Below are 26,823 nucleotides of genomic sequence, written 5' to 3'. Positions count from 1 at the left end.
TAATCAGCGTGCCATTGTATTTGTATCCAATTATTCCGGTACAGCCATGGAAAGCTTTTCAAACTATGTGGTCAAAGATGTTCAGTAGTGTAGGGGTCAGAGGATATCTCTGTCGCATCCCAAGATCAACAGGCCATGCAGCTGTACCTGGGCCTGCCCACTATAATGAAGGTCCTTGATGATTTCGATTTAAAGCTTTCGTGACTGCAGGGATTCATCTTCTTGGTTCTTTCGGTAAAGTCACGTAGAATGGAAATAATAATAAAATAATAAAAAGAAAACATAATAAATAATTCTCACGACGTTTCGGCCACAACGCAAGCAGCCGTCCTCAGGTGGAGAACAGGTCTGTCGAGAAGACAGAGTCTGAATGACACACCCCAGGCTTGGAGTGACTATTTAAGCTGGGATGGAGGGGGAAAGAGCGCCTTGACAAAATAATTTGCATACCAAGAGGAATTTAGCATATTATGGGAAATGCAGATATGTAGTACTAATCGCATATCTGCATTTCCCATAAATATGCTAAATTCCTCTTGATATGCAAATTATTTGTCAAGGCACTCTTTCCCCCCTCCATCCCAGCTTAAATAGTCGCTCCAAGCCTGGGTTGTGTCATTCAGACTCTTTTTTTATTATTATTTTATTATTTCCATTCTACGTGAGTTTACCGAAAGAACCAAGAAGATGAGTCCTTGATGATTTTGAGCAGATGTCAGGGACCTCGAAAGCATGAAGAAAAACCCAGAGCCCTGGCCTGTTGGTGGTATAATAGGCCTTGACCAGGTCAACAAAACAGAGGTAGATCCTTAAATACACACATACACGCACACATGCATGCACGCACAAACGCATGCACGCATGCACACACACACACGCAAGCAACCATACGGATGTGTGCATCCACACACATGGACAGACAAGTGTGTGCTACCTCCAGAACTTTGGTCCTGACAGCGCCCACCATGTGCTCCAGACACTGTCCCACACTGAAGCCAGCGCCACCACTCGTGGTGTGCATAGTGACTGGCACCACCTGCGTGACATCACCACCCACTATTGACATCATCGCCATCATCGTCATTACCGTCTTCACAACCACCAACATCACCATTGTTAAAATCACTTCTACCACAACTGCCACAACCACTGTTAAAATCACTTCTACCACAACTGCCACCAAAACCATTACCTCTACTGTCACTACCATCACCTATACCACCGCCACCAGTCACACCACAAGAACCACCACCACCACTCGCAGTTTGTATAGTGACTGGAACAAAGTATTTCTCCTATCATAATCATCACCACCACTATCACCACCTCCACCAAAAGATAGAGACAAAAGGTTTCCCCTGTATAGCCTTAATGGAATTTGTGCAAGTGCTGTTAACAGGCACGTATGGCACACGAGAGGGTGGTGTGGCCACAACCACACCCACACCTACTGGACATCTGTGAAAAAGAGCTTCATAGCTCATTGGATTTGTCTACACTAAATAAAGATTTTGATTTTGATACCGAAGGTTGAGTCCACTTAAGGAAGACCCAGAACCAGTTCAGATATTTATCATTGTTGCTGGTTGTTAGTAGGAATCCAACTCAAGACACCAGATGCGAAGCGTGGTGCGCTAACCACAGTGCCACAGCTCCTCACGCACACCACCACCTCCAGTCACCCCCCTCACCTTGCCCAGGCACGAGAGCTGTGAATTCCAGAAGCGCAGGCGCCGAGATGCGGCAGCAGCAGCCGTGGAGGCGGTAGGGCCACTGGGGGCGATGAGGAGGAGGGGGGCACCCAGCAGCTTCACCTGCACACACACACACGTACACACACACACGCATGTGTACACAAACCAAAGAAAAAGGTAAAGATCCTCTCTATAGCCTGAACAGGCTGTAGGAGCAAGTGCTGTTAGCGAGCACCTATGAAGGCCGGCACAGCACACGGCGGGGTGGGTCGCCAGCACCACGCTCGACCGCCTTCATCTCCCCAGTGGCAATGTTTACACATCGCACCAGATACTCAAGTTCAAGTTAATTTATTAGGTGTAGCCCCGTGAGCCATTCGGCTCTTGAATCGGGTGCAACAGCAACAAACAAAAAACAAAAACATTAACAAAAAACATCTTAAAGTGAATATGTGACTGAGTGCAAACAGAAAATCCAAGAAAAGACAGCAAAATATTGCAGAAAAAGCACCGTACACCAACACTGTGTGCAAAAATCCCAGTGGGATGCAAGTCAAACAACAACAACCACAAGACAACTTAGATTAAGGCCATCAGTCTAACTATGTACTACAACAAACAAACATGGCCAATATTCTTAGGTTTTTTCGGTAAAGTCACGTAGGTAAAACATCAAAATTAATGAAAATAAAATAAAATAAAACAAAAATCACGACGTTTCGGAGGCAACACAAGTCTCCATCATCAGGTGGGACCGTCACAGCCGAATTAGCTGCATCAAGTGAGGCAATGATTCAAGATGTAATCCCTTATAAGCAAGTTGAAGGGGGGAGGAGAGGGGGGGGGCTCATCAGAATGTGGTAGCCAATGAATGGAAACGTATCGGGAGGGAGGGGGGCGGGGCTCAAAGACAGCACGGAGTGCTCAACACATTGGGCAGAGAGGGGGAGGGGAGGCCTGATACACATGAAAGACAAAAGAACGAAAATGCCCATGTTTATACCAATGCTGGCTGAACAATGAAGAGAGTACTGTTAACAAATAACTGGGAATGTTAACACTCGGTAAAGTAAAGTAAAATAGTACCTGTCAGATAAGATGGTCCAAAAAAGTGTAATTAAGTCTTTTTTTCGTGGTTGATAACATCTTTCCAATGATTACTAAGTTTGTACCCATCATCACGGTTGAAATTATGTCTGTGTTTGTATATTTGTATGGCTTCGTGTACAAACCTTTGATGGTAGCCGGGAGGTTTGCAGAGAACCTTGGTCTCGGAAAAGACAATTTCATGAGAGCCCACCGAGTTGTAGCAATGATCGGCAACGGCAGAAGAATCAGTTCTGCCGTGTTTCAGATCTGACTTGTGCTCGCGGACACGATCAGAAACATGACGTTTCGTTTCTCCAATGTAGTAACTGCAGCTACATACTATTAACATTCCTTTCCTTTGTTAATGCTACTCCCTGCACCCTCCCTTGGTGCTGCTGATTCTGCATAATGCATGGGCATAATATGACTTTGAAACCCCCCCGCCCACCTCCTATGCATTTTCCATGAATATGCTAAATTCCTCTTCATATGCACATTCTTTTTGTTAAGGCGCTCTTCCACCTCCAACCCAGCTTATATATAAGCTCCTAGCTTGGTAGTGTCTCATTCTTCACCTGAAGACGGATGCTTGCATTGTAGCCGAAACGTTGTGAGAATTATTTTATTTTATTATGTTTCATTTTTGTTATTTTATTACTTCCCTTCTACGTGACTTTACCGAAAGAACCAAGAAGATGAATCTCCGTTCACTACGAAGTGGTGGTGACGTCACCACGGGATTTGTGCCATGCTCGGTGTACATGTGTGCGTGTCCACACAACACACGTTTAAACACACACGTACACAAACACATGTACACACATGCACGTACTCGCACTCGCACGTGTACAGATATTGAGAAAGAAGTCCCACTGTGAGTCCCCATGTCCCCGTGTCCCCGTGTCCTCATACCAGTCAGACACAGAGACGCATCTCTGTGTCTCCGTGTCCCCGTACCGGTTTGTATTGAGACAAGAGTCCCACTGCGGGGTCCCACGGGCGCTTGAGGAGGAGGGACAGCGCCTCGGCACTCGTGGCCTCCGACTTGGTAGTGGACGGGGCGATCATGCGGTCCACCAGCGACGGGACCTGGGCGGGCAAGCACAACCATTCAACTGACGCTCCTCTCCACACCCTAGCTCACTCACTACAGTCAATCAATATGACAGCTTCGCAACACATCCTTCAACTTTACTCTCTCAACAAAGCCTTTCAACACCAACAAACATCCGTTTGCCGCAAAGTGGCCGATGACTGCCAAAGGCACCTCCATTGTTCCCTACTGTACCAACTTGTTTTGTTTTAGCCGCACGGCGCTCCGCTTGTTGTTGGGTGGGGACTGCCTCCAACTGCCCAGTAGCGTCCTTGAAGAGCCTCCTCCAGAGGCTGACAACACTGGTAGCAGTCATCAGCAAATCTACCCAGCTCAATATCCTCCTATACCCCATCAGCCCATCTCTCAACGCAGCCGATCAACACATCCTTCTGACACCGCCTCTTGACACCTCCTCTCGACACCGCCTCTCGACACAACCTCTCGACAAGCCTCTCAGCAAAAGTTAGAAAGTCCCTCAAGGCTTTCCTTGTCGTCTGCTTCCCTGTGCCGCCACTGTCACACACCTCAGAGGAGCGCCTGCTATTGCTCTGACTGCAGCAAGGCAAGGACAAGCTGCAGATGAAGATGCAATTTCTTTTGTCTTGCTGTTGTAATGTTTGTGACCCAGATCACTCTTGAAAATGAGACTATCTGGGTCTCTTGAGCTCTCATGCTGGTTAAATAAACTCAACTTGAAACTGGTTGCTCTGTGCCGAGTTAAACGTGCCTGGCGTGCAAGCAGCACCATCGGTGCGGAGGGGGGTGTGAGTGTTGCTGATATAATCTTGTCAGCACAGACCACTTTCCAGCTAGCATGCACAAAGGAAGGAACGGTGGTGAGTGTGATCGTGCCTTGGAGCGTAGCGTCTGCAGCACGTCGAGGTAGGAGGAGAGTGCTGCGACGCTCAGAGAGTCAATGAGCGTTGCATGGAGCCACTGGGTCAGCCGTGGCTCCCAGCCACAGCTCGCAAGCGCAGCGCGTACGCGGCTTGCACAACGGTCCACGGCAGCACGGCGCAGCACCGCCTCGCCACTCACCTACACACCACACGGACACACACACAGAGTACTTATGAAGGCCGGCACAGCACACGATGGGGTGGGTGGCCAGCTCCACGCCCGGCTGCCTTTGTCTCTCCGGTGGTGATGTTTGCATGCCTAGCCAGGTACTCATTTGAGGCTGAGTGGACCTAGGCGAGGCCCAGGACCGGTTCAGATAATCGTTACTGGTGTTGGCCTTGAGCGAGAATCGAACTCCGGTTGCCAGGTCCGTAGCGCAGCGTACTAACCCGCTGCACTACTGCTCCCCAACAGACACACACACAAAATATGCATATATTTATATTCGCTGTGTATATACACACGCGCACACAAGCAGATACATACGTGGGCACACGCATGGACATGTGTACACATGTACATGTGTATACAACACACACGTGTATACAACACACACGTGTATACAACACTCATGTGTATACAACACACATGTGTATACAACACACACATATATACAAATACACACGTAGATAAAGGATTTCATCTCAGCTAACAAAAATAATGAATACAAGAGACCAAGATAATGTCTCTTTTGCATGAGTGACCTGGGTCACCAAAATAACAGGCACCACACAGGGTGCACACACGCACACAACAGTAAGACAAAGATCCTCTGGATAGCTTTAACAGACTTATTGGGGCAGGTTCCGTTCGCGAGCACCTATGACGGTCGGTAAGGCACACGAGGGGGTGTGTGGCCAGCAAAACGCCTGGCTGCCTTTGTACCCCGAGTGGTGTAGACATTGCACCAGGTACTCATTTGAGGCTGAGTCGACATACGGGAGGCCCAGCACCAGTTCAGATAATCATCACTGGTATTGGCTGTAAGTGGGAATTGAACTTGGGTCACTGGGATTCGTAGCACACTACTGCTTCCACAAGCGTAAACACACACACACGTGTACACACAGGACACACGGGTACACACGGGTACACACACGTACCCCTTGGTAGGCGAGACGAGTGAGCCGATCGGCCTGCAGGGCTTTCACCACCTTCGTGAACAACTTGTTCTGGCTGATGCTCCACCCCAGCCTGTACACAACAACAACAATGGCCGCCGTTCGCCACTAAGCAGTGGTGACGTGACTACAGTGCTTTTGCCAGGCTATGCGCACTTTTAAGGCCACGTGGAGGTGTCAAAGGCCCGCTGACAGTAGGCCACGAGATAGACCGAGGTGTTACGAGGTTGACTGAGATGACGACTGGCGCACCGTCACTATGCTGTGCGTGTATCTGTGCCAAAATAGGCACACGCACAATGTGACTCCAATCCCCAAAGTTCTGCCCCTGCGCAATGTGACCTGCATGTACCACGTGATCCCTCGAAGTACAGCGTGACTCTATTGTTACAGGTGCTGCCCCCACAATACATCATGTGATATCCGAACCATGTGATGTTCTTTCTCCAGGTACCGCAACCCACCTCTCCTCATGCACCATATGACCCCCCCACTTCCGCATGAGATTTCATACCTCATGTGACCTAAATGGAGCATGTGATCCTCATTTCCCAATTACCATCCCCCCCCCAAGGAACGATGTAACTCTGCATCCCAGGTGCCATCCCCCCCATCCATGTGCCATGTGACCCCATGACCCCCACATGACCCCCGTGACCCCACCTGCTGACGCTGTCCTCCCACTCATCGGGAGGTGGGGGAGCAGCCTCGGAGTGCGAGCGAGCAAATGTCACATGACGCTGGCACTCGTTCATCACCGAGCGAGCCTTGGCAGAATCGCCCAGCGCTGCGGGGGCGAGCGGGGGCGGCTCCACGCTCTCCACGTTCACCAGCTCATCCACCACACTGAGAGATAGAGAGAGAATCATACACACAAACGCAAAGCCATATACACGCATAGAAAAATTAGCTTGTGTAACTTGGTAAAAACTCGTTTCTCTAGTCCATACTGCCAGCCACTGGTCCCAATGTTAATCTTAATATTCAGCAATTTTCTTCGATTCGTGGAACACACAGCAGATAAAAAGAAGTGCCTGCCCCCGCCAATCATCACCATTGCCTACACCCTATCCATAAGCCTCACTACACTACTTATAGCAAAGCACACTTCCAGTAGCATGAACACAAATAACGTTAACACCCTCCCTTCCATTGACACAATAGAAGCCATGTGGAGAAGCGATGGGGGGGGGGGAGGGAGAAGTATGACACTGACCAGAACATAAGCATTGGAAACTCCTCAACTTGAAAGTGTAAGAACACTGAAAAGGAGGATCAGGACATGAACAAAACTAACACACATCACTTACCTCTTCAACGAAATATGAACCCCGAAAGACTCTCCCAATGATCAAAAGGAGTGGGAAATTGTGGGGATGGCTAGGTGAGAAACCGAAGGCTGGCAGTATGGTAAACACTCTTCTCGAGAAAAAAGTGTTTACCAAGGTAGAAAACTTTATATTCATCCTATTCTGCCAAAATCTGATACCATTCAGCAACCATACCAGAGCTGGAACCTGGAGGAGGCAATGGTCACTCATTAGAAGGCCACAAACAAACCCAAAGGAAGAGTCCTGCGAAGCCAAGATGTCCTTATGTAATGCCTGACAAATGTATGCAGCGGACTGCAAGGTCACTGCCTTTCACTTGGCATCCAACAGCCATGTGAATCTGTTAGACAAGTTTCCCTTGTCTAACAGATTAATTTAAAGTGTCAAGGAGGTGTGTTAGGATCAGGGGGCCCAGGCTTCTGTAGAACTCCAATGGGAAGCCATTGGGGCCTGAGGCCTTCCCTATGGAGGAGGAACCCAAGGCCTCCAGGAGTTCAGGGAGCTCAATCGGGGCTTCCATAGCTACCCCCCAATCCGCATTAATATGGGGTAGAGGAGTCTCAAGTAGGACTTTCTCTAAGTCAGGGCTCGATGGAAGGTCTGACCAATATAGGTCCTTATAGAAGCTGCAGAACGTCTCATTAACCTCCGCTACCCTCGTCCTGAGGCGCCCATCGGCATTCTTGATCCCAGCAATGTGGTTACAAGGTTGCGTGTGCTTGACCAGCCGGGCTAAGAGCTTGGTCGTGGAGGAAGAGGGGTCGTGAAACGGAATCTTGGCCCTTAATAAAGGGGAAGGTTTGGTTATTTAACACCTTGTCTAGTTCCAGCTTAGTCTATTGACTGCCCCTTGGACCACACAAGATGAGGTTGTCTTGAATAGGCTATGTTTCTCATTCAGTTTCCCCTCCAGCTGTAGGATGGTTCTGACCCTTTCTTTCTTCCACCAGCCCCCATCTGAGATTAAAATGCTCCTGAGGGAAGCTTTAAGGATATCTCAGACCACCAGGGTGGAAGTTGGGGGGATGATCTGGAGTTTATTTCCATGAAACTAGTGACCTCGTTTCTGATTATCGTTAATAGTCCAGCATCCTGCAATAATCTGGTGTCCAGGGACCATGTTCATGGGATTCTTCAGTGGGATCCAGAATAAACTGTGTAAGAACATGATAGTGGTCAAAAAGCTATTGGTCAAGTATAACTCAGGCTCAGTGAGATGGATTTCCTGTATGAAGGCGATGTCAGCTATCTGCCTCTGGAGGAAGGACAGGGTCCTCCATCTTTTTATAGGGTGGTTAAGGCCGTTGACGACCTCACCTTCCGGCCTCACCGAGGCGTGGAGGGAAGTGTCCCCATTAGCTGGCAGTGGCATCGTGTATCAAGGGGGGAGGGATGGTCTGAGGGCCAGGGGGCTGGGCCCCGCTGTTGACTATGAGGCCCTGATCCACAAAAGCCTGAGTTTCTATGGCGGACTACAAAGTACTGACTCAGGGAGTTGGGGAGGGGGTAGAGGGGAAGGTTGGGGAGGCGGTCAAACACCGGCCCCCCAAGGGGGGAATCTCAGTGTCCTCCGGTTATAGCCATAAAGTGAGGCAATCCACCGTGACCGGTGTTGTGTGCTTTGCATTGTCCATGAGCACGATACAGTACAGAGTGTCATCGTTCAGGGGAGGAGGGAGGGGGATTGAGAAAAAAAACACATTCCGGGAAAGGACAGGGGAGGGGGATCACTACGATAGGAAAAGGCCCCCATACCAATATTAGGTCGCATAAGGTCACGTAAGCGAGGTTGAGAGTCAGGCTTGAACTTGCTGACTCTAAATGGGGCCAACAGTGGCACCCAGGGGATCATGGTCCCCAACGGTAAACAGCGTGAGTCGCGAACAGAGTGTTGCAATTGTCGGGGATGAGGCAAGGCCAAGACAACATAAGGGTTATCGGGGGATGGAGGGTGGGGGTCAAAACAAACACGCCTATAATGTTTATAGGCGTGTTCGGGGGGGAGAGCGATGGGTGGATATCACGTTGGACCCAAGGATCCACCAAGACCGCTGGAATGATGGCTCCGACGTTGAGGTCTCAGGGAAGAGAGGGGGGCCCACATGGCTGAGATGCATGAGGCGAGGGGATGACCTGCCATCCCTATCGCTTCACTCTTCGTGCTGTGCCTAGATGTGTCCCAGCAGATCATGCTCTCTCTCCTGGTATCCGAGTGGTTCCTGCAGCAGGTCCTGGATCTCCCTGTTGCTCATCGCCTCTATGGGGTTGAAGTCTAGGTGCTTCCCGTTCAGGTGGACCCTGAGCTTGGCAGGGTATAGAAGCCGTGTCCTCACCCCCGATCTCTTCCCCAGGTCCAGTGCCCACCGTTTGGAGTTTAGCTGGGTCAGGTCCGGGGAAATTAAGGCCTGGGAATCCTAGATTGGTATGTCTTGGCCTTTCATGTTCCTGGCAGTGGCAAGGATGTTGTTAGTTTCCGCTCTGTTTATCAGGTGGATGAAGGAGTGGGCGAGGTTTGGTGGCTTGTTTTGTCTCCATGTCGGCCGTGTTTTCCCTTCAACCCACTCGGAAAGCCTGCACTATAGTTTTAGGTGCCGGAGGGGGGGTGTCCTGTAGTTGGATGTTCTTGAGTGCAGCTGGGAGATGCTTCCTAACATACATGAGGGTCCCATTCCTTGCTTTGCCCTCCACCCCTTCTGGAACCCCGAATATCTTCAATTGGCTTTTCCTGTTTTTAGCCTCTAACTTATTAAAAGCCTCTTCCAGAGCCTGGAGTTGGTCTCCTCTCCTATTGTCACTCTTCACCAAATTGTTCGTCGTGACCTGCAAGGCCATGATATGCGCCTCCTGCTTCTCCACCCGTTCATTCCTCGATCGAACATTAGGGGCACCGGTGGAGTGGAGAGGGAGGAGGAGGCTCCAACTAACTGCAGTTCGGGAGGGGAGGGAGGAGTCGGGGTATAGTAAAGTGTGGCACTGCAAGGCAGGCCCTAGCCTACCCTGTTTCCTGCTCTTGCTGCTCCTTTACTGTCTAGGATGTTTAACAGGTAAAGGGAGGGTTCAATTGTCTCTTTCTAGGACCCCCTTTAATGGGTCTGACATCGAGAGTAAAAAATATATATTCGTAAAAATAAAAAGGTGCATCAAGACACTCACATGAAGTGGTTGGTGAAGAGGTAACTCAAAAGATCAGCTCACTCCGGCACGATGTCACCAGAAGTCCAAAAGACAGATTTTTAAGGTTGGAAACCTCTCGGAAGCAATAGCCATTGTTTCAAATGGAGGACACATGAGAATGTCCAACATCAATCTAAGGTCGCAAGGAACCATGGACGTTGACCGCCTCGGTCTCTCCACAGCCATGGCGCACAGGAGCCTCGACAGCACTGCCGAGGAACCCACCGGGACTCCAAGGATGTGTTCGTGAAAGGCAGAAATAGCCGACAGGCATACCTTTATGGACGCGGTCAATGAGCCGTTTTCAAATTCCACCTATTGGTGATTGGCATAAGTTGAGATTCAGCATGACAGAGCAACCTGACCTTCCTTGACAGACTGGCAGAATGCCCTACAGGGGCTGGCATAAACCATGCCCTTGGGGGCTCTCCTCATTGTCCGTGCAGTCAACTGAAAACGCCTGACATATGTGTAATGCGGGCGTAAACGACCTCCCGGAAGTTACGTCGTGGGGGGAGGAGTTACGTCACGTGGGGGAGAGGGGTCAGGTCTATAAGGGGAGAAACCGGAAGGGATAGGGGAGTGATCGGAGACTGGGAAAGTGTGAGGCCACGCAGGGCGGAGAGTGAGAGAGAGAGTGGCGAGATCGCCACACACACGGACCCCGAGGATCGGCACCGTCGGCCAACGGTGACCGACCCCGGGGCAGCAAGAGCAGCAAGGAGGCTGCAGAAAGCAGCGGGTCTGCAAGGGCGGAGTTGGGCAGCGGGGGTCTGCACGACGAGACAGCAGCGGGTCTGCTAGGAGAGAAGTGGGCTACGTGAGCGCCAGCAGCCTGGGGCTGCAGAGCGAAGAGTATATAGGGGAGTGTCGTGAGGGGGCTACGTGAGCGACAGCAGCCTGGGGCTGCAGAGCGAAGAGTATAGGGGAGTGCCGTGAGGGAAAAGAGATCGAACCCAAATAAAGGACACAGGACAGAGAAAAGCGTCCGAGTCTTTTATTACACTGGTGTCAAAAGTGTAACGGCATGGCAAAACAACTGAGAAAAAATAATATTCCGTCTCCGGCATCGGCTTCATCTTCCGACGACGATGACCTTCCTCCTGCGGTGGACCTGACTCCGGCAGAGGAGGAGATCCGTGCTGGGACGAGTGCGGGTCCGGGGGTCCAAGATGTCGCCGCGTCGGCGGACCCGTCTGCACCAAAGGACGCGGATTTAAGATGGAGTCAGATGGCGGAGCAACTTGAAACTCTCAAGAACGTACTTGCACAGTTGTGTGAGCTCGTCACGCCGAGGGCGGCGTCGGAAGGAGATGTTGGTGGTCCGCAGGAGCCCGGGTTGTCTTCGCTGTCGACGCCATTGGCCACGCGGCACGAAGACGCCATCTTGGGCGTGGCACACGAGGAAAGGCGGGAGGCCGCCATTTTGTGCCCTCCGCGGCGGAAGGCCGCCATCTTGTCGACACCACGTTGCGACGCCATGTTGAATATGCCACCGGATGAGTCAGCGGCTGGAGGGAGCGCGCCAAGAAGTCGCAGTCGTCACTTAACGACTGTCAAAGAATTCTCCATCGGGGGCGATTGGAGTGCGTTCGCCTGCAGATTTTTGGCAGCGGTACGCTCGGCGAGGTGGACTGACGCCGAGGCATTAGAAGTTCTTCCGACTCTTCTCGATGACGAGTCCGTTAGATTCTTTCGCTCTATAAAAGCCGCGAAGAAGAAAACGCTGCGAGGTGTGTTCGACGAAATGGCAGACGCTTACGAGCCGCCGGATGATGCTCATCCCCGGTTTGTGCAACGACAACGCGCACCCGAGGAGTCGCCAGTGGCGTATAGGGGCGCGGTACTGGAGCTGGCTATGGCTGCATACCCGGAGACGGAGCCTGACCTGCTGGAACCTCTCATCCTGGGGAAGATGCTGGAGCTGTCCCGGGATCTCGGCATTCCTATGCCGGTGTGTGGTCACGAGAAACTCACATCCCGGCCTGCGGCTAAATGTCTGGATGCCCAGTTCAACCTGCGCCGGTGGAAGCAAGTTACGGCGTGGACGGGGGGGCCCATCGTCGAAGGGGGAGCCTTGGGTTGGGACCCCAAGAAGGCAGTTTATGTGCCGGACGACAGAAGCCCGCAGGAGCTGTCGGCTGCTGCTGCTCCGTGGCCGGGCCGCGTCGGGACGGGGCGCCCGCAGCGCGGCGCAACGACATCAACTGTTTCCGCTGCGGGCGTAAGGGCCATTACGCCAGGGACTGCTGGGCCCGCGTCCCGGGTCCGCCCCAGCAGGAGGCCTCGACTGCGGCCGCTCCAAGAAAGGATTCGCCAGCACAGGCAAGTCGGTGCGCACCAGACACCTGGCAAGGCTTGACACCTCACTCATCACCGTTGTCATGCGATCCGGGTGTTGTTAATAACGGGAGGCCATTGACTGCGCCTTGTCGCTCGGTAACGCAGTGGCGTAAGTTGGCTCGGCGGGTTGTCGCGGCCGCTACCGGTTCGTCCACCGTACCTGGGTCGATACAAGGGGTGGACGTACGAATTTTGGTAGATTCCGGAGCATCCGCGACCATTATTTCCGATGTAATATTCCATCTCTTGAACATCCCACCAGAGGCCGTGAGTCCGGCTTACGCTTCCTGCATCGCCGCGAACAGGGTAGCATGGGCATTGTGGGCCAGGTGGACGCTAACATCGCTATCGGGGGAGTGTCGGCCTCGGGAATTGTGTTAATTTTGAGGTCTCTTGCGGTTCCTTGTTTGTTGGGGACCGATTTTCTGGCCAAAATGCCCATTCTAATTAGAATTAATGAGAACTGCATAGAATTACCGGAAGGCCGTAAAATTGCGTTTTTGCCGTCGCCCTGGGGGCGACCTGCTCCTGTCGCCCAGGTGCAGGCGTTGTCCGAGGTGTCTGTTGATATTCCACCTGGCTCACAGATGCTCATTCCTTTGCGTTATCGGAAGCCTGTACCTGGTCGTCAAGGAGCGATTGGTGTTTTGTTGTCGCCGTCCGCCACTATCACGGGTAGATCGGCGCTGGTTGGGGCACAAACTATTGTCCGGCCAGACCAGCAACCGTTTTTGCAGGTGCTTAACGCGAGTACCGAAAGCGTGTGTGTGCCGGCGGGTACCGTTGTGGCACATGCCACTACTGCGTTTACAGCTCATGATGATCTGTCCAGCCGGGGTTTTGTTGGAGGTGTTTCGGGCCCCGGAGCTGCAGATGATCGCTGGATCGCTGAATTGTGTGGGGAGAATTCAGCTCTTTCCGGGGAACAACGTTGTGCGATTCGTAAATTATTATTGAGCTATTCTGATGTGTTTAGCTCCGACGATTTGGACTTGGGACGCACCTCGTTGCTTTACCATCATATTGACACAGGGAACGCTGCCCCTATTCGGTTAAACTCGCATCGGATGAGTCCGGCTGAGCGAGAGCATGTTCGAGGGGCAGTGGATGACATGTTGGCTGCGGACATAATATCTCCGTCTAACAGCCCATGGGGCGCGCCTGTTGTTTTGGTCAAAAAGAAAGATGGCAAATTGCGATTTTGTGTAGATTTTCGTAAATTAAATAAAGTGTCGGTGGCAGATGCGTATCCCCTGCCGCGTATGGACGACTCTCTCGATGCCTTGTCGGGGGCGAAGTTCTTTTCAACGCTAGATCTGTCTTCGGGCTTCTGGCAGCTTCCCCTTGACGAGTCCTCGTGAGAAAAGACTGCTTTCCGTACGCCGCAGGGGTTATTCCAATTTAACTGTCTTCCGATGGGGCTGAATGCGGCCCCTGCCACTTTTCAGAGGTTGATGGAGTTGGTATTAACGGGGTTGCAGTGGGAGACATGTCTTATATATTTAGACGATATTATCGTCTTCAGCCGCACATTTGACGAGCATTTATCGCGGTTGGAGGCTGTGTTCACCAGGATGCATTCTGCTAATTTGAAATTTAAGCCTAAGAAATGTCACCTACTGCAACACTCCGTGCGTTATCTGGGGCACATCGTCGGTGCGGACGGGGTGGCCACAGATCCGGACAAAACTGCGTGCATCCGTGACTGGCCAACCCCTGCCACGGTGGGGGATGTGCGTCGGTTTTTGGGGTTGCTACGATCGCTAGGCCTTTGCATCTCCTTACGGGAAAAGGACACAAATTTGCTTGGGGACCGCCAGAGGAGGCGGCGTTTCGAGCCCTATGCGATCTATTGGCTACGGCGCAGACGTTGGATTATCCAGATTTTGAACATCCCTTCATTCTGGATACGGACGCGAGTGACACGGGCATTGGGGCGGTGTTGTCTCAGTCCAAAGGTGGTGTGGAACGCGTGGTGGCGTATGGTAGCTGGGTTTTGTCTCCCGCTGAAACCCGCTACTGCGTCACACGCAGGGAACTTTTGGCTATTGTTTTTTTTCTCCGCCAATTTCGACCGTATCTGTACGGTTGTTCGTTTGTTGTTCGCACGGATCATGCGGCCTTGCAGTATGCTCTTAAAATGGACCAACCATCCGGCCAGCTGGCACGGTGGTTGGACACGCTGCAAGAATTTTCATTCCAAATTCACCATCGGAAGGGAGTGCGTCACGCTAATGCGGACGCACTTTCCAGGATGCCGCAGCGATCCCCTTGCGCGTGTGCGTCGGGGACGCATAGGTGTGGCCCGATTCAGCACCCCCCTCAGCCTGTCGCGCTGGCAGTCGAAGTGCCTGAAGCTCCGCTTGAGCCGGGGCCGGCTGATGGGGGACCGGCTGATGGCATTTTACATCTCCCGAGGTCTGTGTGGATTCGGGAACAAATGTTGGATGATTCTTTAGTGACGTTACGTAAGCGGCCTGTGAAGGGGAGTGGGGGTCTTTGTGCGGGGGGTGTGCCGGAAACCGCTCTCCGTGATGGGTTGCTGATGTGGAGGGAAGGGATACAGGAACGCTGGCATCTTGTGGTACCGGCATCATTGCGGTACGAATTGATTAGGACTCTGCATTGTGACACGCTTTTACATCTGGGGGTGCAGAAGACCCTATTGACGCTGCAGCGAGATTATTATTGGCACGGCATGACGACGGATGTCGTCGGGCACGTTCGTGCGTGTCCCGATTGTGCCCGCCGTAAGCCACCTAAACATCCATATGTGCCGCCGATACAATCTATTCAGGTGTCTCGAGTTAATGAGTTGGTGGCGTTAGATATTTTGGGACCCTTTCCGCCATCCGCTAGGGGAAATAAATATTTGCTGGTAGGGGTGGAGTATCTCTCCCGCTGGCCGATGGCCTGGCCTTTGCCTGACCAGTCAGCGGCGTCTATCACAGACGCCTTTCTATTTGGGTATGTTATGGACAAGGGGGCGCCGGAGAGGCTCCTTACAGACCAAGGCCGGAATTTTTCGTCTAAATTGTTGGGGGAGGTGTGTGCGGCTCTTGGAACAAAGAAAATTCGGACATCTCCCTACCACCCACAAACGGATGGTATGGTGGAACGGCTAAATCGGACTCTGTCCGCCATGTTGTGCCATACGGTTAGTGAAAAACAATCGGATTGGGATTTGCATATCCCTGGGGTGCTTTCTGCGTACCGGATGATGCCGCACGCGGCTACAGGATATTCGCCGTTTTTTCTTATGTACGGTCGTGAAAACGTACCGCCGATTAATGAACAGTTGGGAACCGGAGCGAGGGGACCTGCTAAGCCTCTTCCTGACTATATTCAGGACACCGTTCGCCGAGTCACTGTGGCGCGGGAAGGGGCCCACATGGCTACGGCCAAAGCCCAGGCTCGGAACGAGAGGTGTGCGCGACGTTCAAAAGGGGAATGCCCCTGGAAAACGGGGGACCTGGCCTGGCTTCATTGTCCACAGGTGCGGCCAGGTACCTCTCCTAAGCTACATAAACCATGGCAAGAGCCGGTTCGCCTCATCGAGGTTCCCAACCCACAGTCGGCGCGTGTTCGGTTCGGATCTCGGCGTTGGTTCGTCCACACATCTCGGTTGAAACCATACGTGGCCCCTCGACCTGATGCGTCATCTCCTGAGGTTGCCTTGCCGGGGTCTGTTGCTGCCAACTCGCCTTTGCCTGTGCCTGCTGACCTTGCAAGAGCGCCTGTCGTGCCTTTTACAGACGAGCCGGCCGTGACGCGGCAGGGGAAAGAAGACTCAGCTCGGGGTGCGCCTAACACGGCTGCGGAACCTTTGAGACCCGCAGCCCTTCCAACCCCGCTGCGGACGCGATTGCGGGACGCCTCTGATGCTGCGCCTTCGAGATTAAGGGACCGGGACGTTGCCAGGCCTCCAATAGCGACAGACGAACTTCAGCCTGTCGCTCTTAAAACCCTGCCACGTTCCCGCTCGGCGGGAGGGCCGCCGACCGTCCAGGACGGCCCGGCGACCCGCACCCGCTCAAAATCCCTCACATTTCGTTAATTATTGTGTTGTGTTCTTGTTCTTTCGATATATTATTGTGTGTTCTGTGTCCTTTTTTCGTATCGGTCGTGTTCGCTCGCATTGCTTGTTGGAGTTGTGTTCAGCCGAGGTCGGCTGGATTTTCTCTACGGGGGAGGGTGGTGTAATGCGGGCGTAAACGACCTCCCGGAAGTTACGTCATGGGGGGAGGAGTTACGTCACGTGGGGGAGAGGGGTCAGGTCTATAAAGGGAGAAACCGGAAGGGATAGGGGAGTGATCGGAGACTGGGAAAGTGTGAGGCCACGCAGGGCGGAGAGAGAGAGAGTGGTGAGATCGCCACACACACGGACCCCGAGGATCGGCACCGTCGGCCAACGGTGACCGACCCCGGGGCAGCAAGAGCAGCAAGGAGGCTGCAGAGAGCAGCGGGTCTGCAAGGGCGGAGTTGGGCAGCGGGGGTCTGCACGACGAGACAGCAGCGGGTCTGCTAGGAGGGAAGTGGGCTACGTGAGCGACAGCAGCCTGGGGCTGCAGAGCGAAGAGTATATAGGGGAGTGTCGTGAGGGGGCTACGTGAGCGACAGCAGCCTGGGGCTGCAGAGCGAAGAGTATAGGGGAGTGCCGTGAGGGAAAAGAGATCGAACCCAAATAAAGGACACAGGACAGAGAGAAGCGTCCGAGTCTTTTATTACATATGGATAACACATCTCGCACAACACAAGGGCCCCCAAGCCTCCATCATTCGTGAGCAAAATTTTGGGTAACCTTGTCGATTCACCCTCACTACAGCTGTTACTTTATCACAGCATTTGAGAATTCACCTCTGTGGGACCTTAGTCCGAAAGTGACAAAGCGCTCGATGCACTGCTCAAAGCTCCAGGAGATTCATGCTTCCCTTTGTGTGTCTTGGCCACCTGCCTTGGAACGGTATATGTCTTGGAGGTGTGGTCCCCACACCCACGCACTATCATCAGTCTCAAGTAAAGGTCTGGCCACCGAGTTATCTCCATGGCTCTCAGCAGTCTAGATACTCAAGCGCTCGTTGGGAAAGTTCAACCCATTGATCAAGACTGCTGTGAAATGCATCCCATTGATGCAATCGAGCCAAATTAAGTCACCTCACGTGAAGTCTTGCCCATGGTACCATCTCCGTGGTGGAAGCTATTTACCCCAGAAGAACTAGCATGCTCCTTGCCCTGGTCACTGCAGCTTTTGAGCCTGTTGACTGATGTGCAATGCCATTTTCTTTGAAAGTCGCTTCTGACCTTGGTCCTTCCAGATGTCAGCAGCAAGGTGGTAGAGTCGCTGAGTTGAAGGACATTGTTGGTTTCAGGACTTACACACTTCTGCCTTTTTGGCATCATCCACCTTCTAAAGTCGCTCCTTCAGGTCCTTGTTAAAGAGGATCTCGCCCTCGGACGGCAGAGCGCACAAGACCTTATTTGAGCTCGTGGTCAACTTTGGCCCACTAGAATGGCCGCTACCAACTAAGAGGGAATGTACAGCGTGTCTTTTCCCGCGTTGAGGAAAAACACGGTCTCAACCTGAATGTTGAGGTAAGCCTGCTAGAACTCCTGGTCCTCTTCCTCGTTGGGCTTATGGCAGATGCTGTGGTTGATGACCTTTGTTGCGTCCCACAGGGCCTGGGAGCTTTCTTCCTGTACAGTAGGTTAACCTGTCATCTGGCACGCTCACTGGATCCTGCCTGCTATGTCCCCAAGCAACTGAGGAATGACTCCACCTCGGTCAGCTGAGGGTGCTCCGGTTCAGTGAGATTGACCTTGCGCCTCATCCTACATCTCGGCAAGTGCAGGACGTGTAGAAACATCAATTTTTTATGAAGGTGTGCAGACGATGCTTATTCAGCTGCATTCAGGGCTCCTGGAAGGTGGATTCATCCCAGCCAATGGCATCATCTTCAGAGATTGACACTTCCGCAGCGAATTGCTAGGTATGTGGCATTGACCTCCGGCCAGTGACAGCAGACACGCCAATTGATCTGTCCCAGAAAGACGTTATCGTCTTCAGAGACTGACACACCTGCTGCATTATGCAGGGTGTATGGTAGGCTCAGAACGACAGGAGGAGGGCCCTGGTCGACGCGAAGTTGGACCTGTTTTGGCAAGACATTATCATCTTCTGAAGCTGACACTACTGCTTGGTCTGTGGCAAATACTTCAGCTGTTTGGTCAGGATCATCGGGGCCTCCGTATCTGATGAGGGCAGAACTTCTCAGTCACCCCTGTGAGGATGTCTTCGTCCGCATGGTATATATGGTGAAGACCCCTATGAGGCTTGCGTTGGCTCCACGCCTGTGTATGCCTCTTCTTTGTGGTGAGAAGTCACCTCAACAATGAGAGCCTTGTCCCCAGATAATTGGTCAGAGGCGTCGACAAGCGCCTCTACCAGCAGTCTTACTAGAGATTCATCAAGTGATCCCGAACACTGTTGCATACTGCTCCCGTGTGTGTAGCGTGGCAGCTGTGGACTGCACCAGCCGGTCTGCTGTTACTGCATGCTGGCATTTCCTGCCTTTGGGTGTCACCTGACACAACCTTTGACAGGAAGACCGACATAATGCGGTGAGTCTTATGGAAGACTTGCTCCCTACTAAACACTGCTGATTAGCAGGAGGTAACTTGATGCCGAAGCATATAAAATTGATTGAAGAGACAATATGTGTGGCTTCGCACCACGCCAATTTAATAGTTGAAAATGTTAACAAAACCATTCTCAAACTGTGTCGTCTCACCGTTTGTAAAACAGGCAAGATCGCCACCACCTGCACAGTGATTTACAATGTCGACTCCAAAATATAATAGCACTAAGCACCTGAGTCTAAATTAAACATCTCTAACTTCCACATACAGTCCTGAGTCGATGGACCGGTGGCCAGAATTATTGGGCAAAGGGGAATCATTCACACGGAAGCATACACATACCCACACAGAGCCATATACACCCAAAGAAAATCATACGTACAAAGTTAATCACACACAAAAATAAAGCCATATATATCCATGGAGAATCAAATACACACGCATAGAGAATCATATACATTCATAGAGTCAAGCACATTGTGACATATACACATGGAGAACAACTCGGAGAGCTATATTCACAAAACAACACACACACACGCCGCAATCGACTCACAGCGCCTGCTGTTGCTGCTGCAGTCTGCGTTTACGCATGAAGAGGAGGCGAGGGGGGCGTGTGTGCCCCGCGTCCGGGTGCGCGCTCCAGGGCCTCGCGTAGCTGTGGTCTAGCACCACCAGGTCCAGCTCGCGGTCCTGCAGTGGGGGTGGGAGCAGGGGAGAGAGGACAAGGGGGCCGTGCACACAACCAGAGCCAAATACGAGTCAAACATCTTCACTTCGCGGATTTGTTTCGGCGGATTCAATTATTCGCAATTTAATATTTGCATACCAGTTTAACATTCGCACACATTTCCTTCGACTATTCACATCATGGGAGAGGGGTACTGTACTTGCGCAGTACAGTAGTGTCCCGTGTGCCGCCATACACATGCTCAAGCTTTTACTCTTAAAGCGCAGTTGACTTATGTGCTATTTAGGCCTGATTTGTAGTGTGTTTTTATTTTGATCATGGGGTCTAAGAGTCGAGTCGAGGCAGAAAGGGCAAGAGTGAAAGGTAGAAAACAGGGATAAGTTTAGCGAAAAAAGTGGAGTAGTTGGAGAGACTTGCGCGTGGTGATCGTGCGTCTGCTGTTGGCCGCCATGGTAAACGAGTCAACAGTCGGAGTTATAGATAAAAACGAGAAAACAATCAGGGAAAGTGTGGCGACAAGTGCACCGATGATCGTCAAAGTAGTATCATTATCACACCCCATCATCATCCAAGGTAAATAAAACTTCTAAATGTACAGTAAAATGTATTGATGTGTATTGTAGTATTTATGTTCTTATCTATGTGTATTATAGAATTTTATTAAGCATATGGATGCTATTCATGTGTACAGTAGAGCATTAATGTTATGACAAATTTGCATTTTCTTCCATATGTGCAGTCAGACTCGGGAACCTAATCCCCCTTTTACACGCTTACTTTTAACTCACTCTGTCTATTGTTATTGTCTTTGTTGTATCCTCAAATCTTGTAACTCAATTTTAACCCACTTCCCAATGTGGTATCGACTGAAAACTTGCTATACTTATCTCATACTGATGACAATACTTTCTTCTATCATAAAAAATATATATTTTTAAACATTCTTTTTTACATGTTACGTTTCGGCTTGGGTCTAATTGTCCACGGTCAACTGACGTTGGCTGTAATTGGCCACGGTCCCTTACGTTATTGCAAGCTTCGGGGCCACTTCCTGGAGTCGTGGAGTTCTGCCATTACTAGTACATTTCATAAAAGCGTGTTTTAAAAAGTTTTTTTTTAATAAATTACTTATTCACATTTAAACACAGTACAGTATCTACATTTACAAAAATCTAACCCTCACAAATGTCGAGGCCTTACTGTACAGGCAACCACTGGCAGATACAGCCAGACTCGGGTGGGTACAGGCAGACAAAGGGAGACGCTGGAAGACACACAGACACACATGAAGACACGCAGACACAGGGTGACAGCCACAGAGAGACACGAGGAGACACACAGACACGGAGATATACAACAACCACCATTCACCACGAAGTGGAGGTGATGTCGTCACATCAGCGCTTGTGCCAGGCTATATGCACGTTAAGGCCTCATGAGGTGTCAAATGCCCGCTGGCAGGTCACGGGACAGACCCAGGTGCCATGGATTGCCTGACTGAGATAACTGGCTAATGCACCCCCTTGTGCCCCCTACTGCACCAAATTTCTGTGCTTTAGCCACCCGGCACTCCGCTCGTTGTTGTGAGCGTCGCTCCTCTGCCCTCTATTGTTGCTGGAAGGCGACTGCCTCCAACTGCCCAGTAGCGTCCTTCATGAGCCTCCTCCACAGACACGGAGATACATGGAGATACACAGACACAGGGAGACACTTACACAGGGAAGCACGGGGAGACACAGGGAGACAAAGAGAAACGTGAAGGCACCTGAGGGGACAGCAGAGAGAGCAGGGAAGGGGCTGTGCCACCCCCGGGTCCCCCTCTCCGTGCCGCAACCCCAGCCGAGCCCGCTACTGCCCCCAGGTCCCGCTCACTCGTGGGGGGAGACATCACGGTCACGTGACCTGTAGACAGGGGAAACGGTCACAATGCTACTCACTCAATCACAGAATTCTATACATTTAGTGTACAAGTTATATTTAACAGTCCTATTCATCCTACTTTACATTTTTAAAAATACCTGTTTCATGTTTGAGTTAATGTAGGGTAACAAAACAAAAGGAGGGGGAGTCATATAACAAACCGAGAACAAAACTCCCGTTTTTGCCTTTGAGTTTGTGGAATGGGGATTTGCCGACTGCTATCAATAACATAATCACTGCGAACGGCAAAGTTTTGGGGTATGCACAATGCCACCTTAAACGTATATCTAAAACACCCAACAACAACAGCCGCCATTCACCACTTATTGGCGGTGACATCAAAATGGCTCTTGTATCACGTTAAGTACACCTTGAGGCCACTTGAAATGTCGAAGCTTGGTGGCAGGTCACGAAACAGACCCAGCTGTTATGGATGGACTATGATTACTCACAGAAGTGTTACCTGAGTTCCCCAGTGCCAGTTTTCTGCGTTCTATCTGCCCGGTGCTTTGCTCATTGTTATGAGTGTTGTTCCTCTGCCCTCTGTTGTTGCTGGAGGGTGACTGCCTCCAACTGCCCAGTAGTATCCTTCATGAGCCTCCTCCAGAGGCCGATCTTGACACCACCTATACCAGTCATCCGCAAGTCCACGCAGCTCCACATCCTCCTATACTGCATCAGCCCATCTTTTCTGTAGCCCCCTCTATCCGGCCACACAGAAGTTGCTTGGGCATGCGGGCTACATGACCCAGCCAACGCAGCTTTGCCTGCCGGAGCTCACTGATGGCACTGTATCCCCATCTTTCAAGTATCTGTGAGCTCCTCAAACAATCCAAATTGGTTAGATTGATGGATCATAGGCAGGCCAGCCTGAATGTTTAAAAATTACACAGATGTTCCTTTAAAGGGTTCCATATTTTGCAAGCTTACACAAGAGGGTATAACTGTGGCAGAAAAGACCCACATATTTGGGTCTTTTGTGGTTAATGCAGACATGATTCCTTGTAAAAGGTTTCAGTTTGGTCTTTTAACATCTAAACACCTGTTTTGTTGCGATAAAAAAGGGGAAAACCGATTCTCATATTTTGGTACTGGCAAAGGAGGTCCCATGATGTAGTTGCTCACCCCGAGCTCTCATTACTCTGATAGTGCGTGTCTTTGTGCTGTACGCCTTTTGGCGTCCTCTGGTCTAACACCGTTGAGACTAGGCTAAAAAAAAAGCTGTCTCTAGTGTGGACCAATCAGTTTCAAAGACAATGCATATATTATCAGAATGTGTTTTTTGGTTGCATTCTGACCACAAGTATTGTGGTTAATGCAGACATGATTCCTTGTAAAAAGTTTCAGTTTGGTGTTTTAACATCTAAACACCTGTTTTGTTGCCAGAAAAAAAGGGGAAACCCTATTCTCACCCAAAGATTTGTATGGAGCAATAGGTCAGGAAACTAACGCAGCTGATTTGGATACCTCTGCTGCCAAACTGGAGCTGGTCATAACCACACTGCCCAGCAATGGAAATGTATCCACTTTCTCTACAACTGCCCCATCAATCATGCCGCAGGTGCTTAGTTTTTATGGGGCTGATGGTAAGTCCCCATCTCTTTGTGGCATGCTCCAGGTTCAACAGCAGGGTATCAAACTCCTTATCAGAGTGTAGGGGTGTTAAAGAGAGGGCCCGTTATGCATGGCAGCCTATGGAAAACAAACACAGTGGGCGGGGCTACGTAAGTGCACGAGGAGGTGCCCTCTAAGACGTCCGAGCCAGACACCCTGGGGGGGGCTGGTTCGAACGTTATGATCCCCCGGGGCCCCACCCCTCAGGGAGGGGTTGGGTATAAAAGGGGATGTTCAAAGGGCTCGAGTCAGTTATGTTTAAGCTAAGGGAAGAAGACTGAAGACGTCTTAGATAGAGCCCTGGACTCCCCTAGTTCGATGTCCTTTTCAGAGCCGGACAGGACTGAGCCAGCGGCGTGGTCCCGAAAGCCAGAGCCGGTGCTCTTGTAAGAGCTGGTCTGGAACTCCGGGTACCGGGCCCGACTTACCAGTGTCGGGCCAGTTAGCCTCCCCTAGCCCATTAGTGGAGAATTCGGGGCTAGGACAGAGTTAGCTAGGGGTGTATCCCGAGTTATACGGGTGAGGGGGCCGATACCCCCTCGAGTGTGTATATGCCCACTGTCGTATTGTGAAATAAATATACGTGTGCCTCAACCTCGGCGTCAAGCGTCTTCACCGGTACTTCAACTGGTGTCAGAAGTAATTCGAACATGGACACGCGGAAAACAGCGCGGGCCAAAGTACCGCAGGAGGAAGACACTGCCGAGATCGTCGAGCCCGAGACGGCTCCACAAGACATGGTGCAGCCGGGGCCTGACGCCTCCTTACCGGGGCATCGAAATGAAGAGGGGCCGCAGTCAGACGCGTTACGGCTGGCTCACGGGAGGCTGGCGGAGCTGCTGTATGCCGCTGCCGCCACGCTGGAGACCATCACGCGATTGGGGGCCGGTGATCCAACACGGGGCGAGGCGAGCCAACGACCAGGGCGCCTTCCCGCCATTTCGGAGCAGTCCGAATTTGAAATTCCCGCCATCGACGCTACAGCTGTTCAGGGCGTGGCCAGCCTGAACATCCACTCCGACATCGCCGTCGCTGGAGCTGCAGCGTCATCACCGCCGGAGGGTGTGTCATCACAACCGCGACAGGCGATCCCATCGGCCGTTCGCACCGACGCACAGCTGAGTGGTGGTGACATCTGCCTGCGGGAGTCTACAACAACCGCTGCGCTTCATCAGAGACTGCCCCCGCTGAAGGAGTTCATCGGCGCGGAGGGAGACTGGGCCGGGTTTCGCCGACGTTTCCTCGCCCATCAGGAGATGGCGAAATGGTCCGATGAGGAGGCTCTCTGCGCGCTGCCGGCGCTCCTCGACGGCGACGCGCTCGCCGCACTCACATCGGCGCCGAGAGAGAAGCGGTCTACGTTACCGATGGCGCTACTGCTGCTGGGCGGGGTCTATGGACCATCAGCCGAAAGCCGACAGCAATTTTACGACCGCAAGCGGGGTGAGAAGGAGTCGCCCCTAGCATACCGGACGAGCCTCCTGGCGATGGCTAAGTCGGCCTTCCCTCGTATGGACGACGACGGCGTGGATGCTATGGTCACGGAGAAAATCCTCCTCCTGGCAGACGACCTTGACATCGCTGTCGTCGCGCAGGAGGACGCGGAAATGACATCGCTCCAGGCGGCGCGGCTCCTCCACGCAAACCTCCTGTCGCTCCGGCGGAAAGCCAGCAGGGCATCGGCGGGGCGTGCGGTGGCTGCAGCCACCCTTCCGACGGAGGAGCTCTACGCCGTCGACCACCGACGGCAACAGGCGACGGGAGCACGGTCGGGCCGGGACGGGTCGGGCCGTTCCGACCATCCGTCACCTCCGACGGCGCTCCCGCGGTGTTTTAACTGCGGCGTCCGGGGCCACGTCGCCTCGGGGTGCCGCTCTCCTCGTCAGCGCGGGACGACACCTCAACGGGACGAGGGGCCTCATCACAAGCTCCACCATCATAACCCGGCGAGTCGCGGCACCCCACATGTTTGGCCCACGCACACGCCCGTCACGCACTCAAACACCGCAACGAGAGGGGGGCCGATATCGCGCACCATCGCACCATCACGCACCACTCTGGGTACTCATATCGAACCCGGCCAGTGGTCCGTGCTGGCCGATCGTGTGGTAGCCGCATCGTCGGGGTCGTCGGCCGTTGTGGGGCACATCGACGGGGTTGAAGTGCGCATCCTGGTCGATACGGGAGCATCGGCGACCATTATTTCGGAGTTAATATACAATATTCTCCCTGTCCAGAGCCGTCCTTTGATGCCTGTTAACGTACCATTCTATGCGGCTAACGGGGGCTCACTTGGCATCATCGGACAAATTCGGGCCCAAATTTGTGTTGGGGAAATTAAATTGTCTGGGCCGATTTTTGTTTCCTCCTCGCTGGCGGTTCCGTGCCTGCTGGGGACGGACTTCCTGGCCAAAATGCCGATTAGGATATTAATCGACCAGGGATGCATTGAGCTCCCGTCGGGCAGACGCATGGCGTTTTTGCCATCACCCGTTACGACTCGGACGGCGTTCGCGACGGTGCCGGCATTCGTAGAGAGAACGGTGCGCGTCCCTCCGGGGGCACAAATGTTGATTCCCTTGAAACTTCGGCGACCCTTCGCTAAGGGTATTGCGGCCCAAGGGGTTCTGCTGGGGCCGTCTAGGGCCGGGGTTAGTGGACCTCATTTACTTCCGGCCCAGACCATAGTAAGAGGGGACGGTGAACCCTTCATCGCGGTCCTCAATGTGGGCTCGCAGACGGTGGTGGTCCCACAGGGAACCGTGCTTGCTCACGCAACGCCGGTGCCATGTGAGGAAACCGTCGCAAATCACGTCAGCGTTGTCCCTGCGCCGCGACCGCATTCGGACAGCGATGAAGGGTGGCTCGAGGCGCTTTGTGCGGGATCGACGGACCTGTCAGATTCAGAGCGTCAACAACTTAAAGCACTACTGCGGGAATTTTCCGACGTTTTTAGTCGGAATAAATACGATTTGGGTTGTACTCACCTGCTGCGTCACCATATTGACACGGGTGACAGCGCGCCAATTCGCCAAAATCCGTTTTGGTTGAGTCCCGCCGAAAAGGACCATGTCAAATCGGCTATTGATGACATGTTGGCCGCCGACATCATTTCTCCTTCCACCAGCCCTTGGGGAGCGCCGATCGTCCTGGTTAAAAAGCAGGACGGATCGTTGCGGTTTTGCGTTAATTTTCGGCGCCTTAACAAAATTTC

General features: G+C 52.2%; 1 protein-coding gene across 4 annotated transcripts in view; it reads right to left on the bottom strand.

The window, feature by feature from the left end:
• The window catches only part of KANSL3 (KAT8 regulatory NSL complex subunit 3), a 69,250-nt gene that overhangs the window by 31,319 nt on the left and 11,108 nt on the right, over positions 1-26,823 (bottom strand). For 3 of the 4 annotated variants that reach the window (XM_061581509.1, XM_061581559.1, XM_061581694.1), the window contains exons 2-9: positions 21,841-21,977; positions 19,941-20,077; positions 6,564-6,746; positions 5,883-5,973; positions 4,732-4,917; positions 3,741-3,872; positions 1,692-1,814; positions 935-1,036 (exon numbers count right to left, since the gene is read on the bottom strand). In XM_061581509.1, coding sequence (XP_061437493.1) covers positions 935-1,036; positions 1,692-1,814; positions 3,741-3,872; positions 4,732-4,917; positions 5,883-5,973; positions 6,564-6,746; positions 19,941-20,077; positions 21,841-21,963 — 1,077 coding nt within the window. In that variant the 5' untranslated portion in view covers positions 21,964-21,977. Of the gene's footprint in view, positions 1-934; positions 1,037-1,691; positions 1,815-3,740; positions 3,873-4,731; positions 4,918-5,882; positions 5,974-6,563; positions 6,747-19,940; positions 20,078-21,840; positions 21,978-22,458; positions 24,308-26,823 lie in introns of those variants that run through there. The other variant, XM_061581624.1, reaches the window with a different exon arrangement.

Source organism: Lethenteron reissneri, chromosome 2 (assembly GCF_015708825.2).
Source record: "Lethenteron reissneri isolate LAM-NWPU_2019-01 chromosome 2, ASM1570882v1, whole genome shotgun sequence".
NCBI lineage: Eukaryota > Metazoa > Chordata > Hyperoartia > Petromyzontiformes > Petromyzontidae > Lethenteron > Lethenteron reissneri.
Note: the sequence above shows the minus strand (reverse complement) of the source record. Positions and strands in the feature narration are given on the sequence as shown.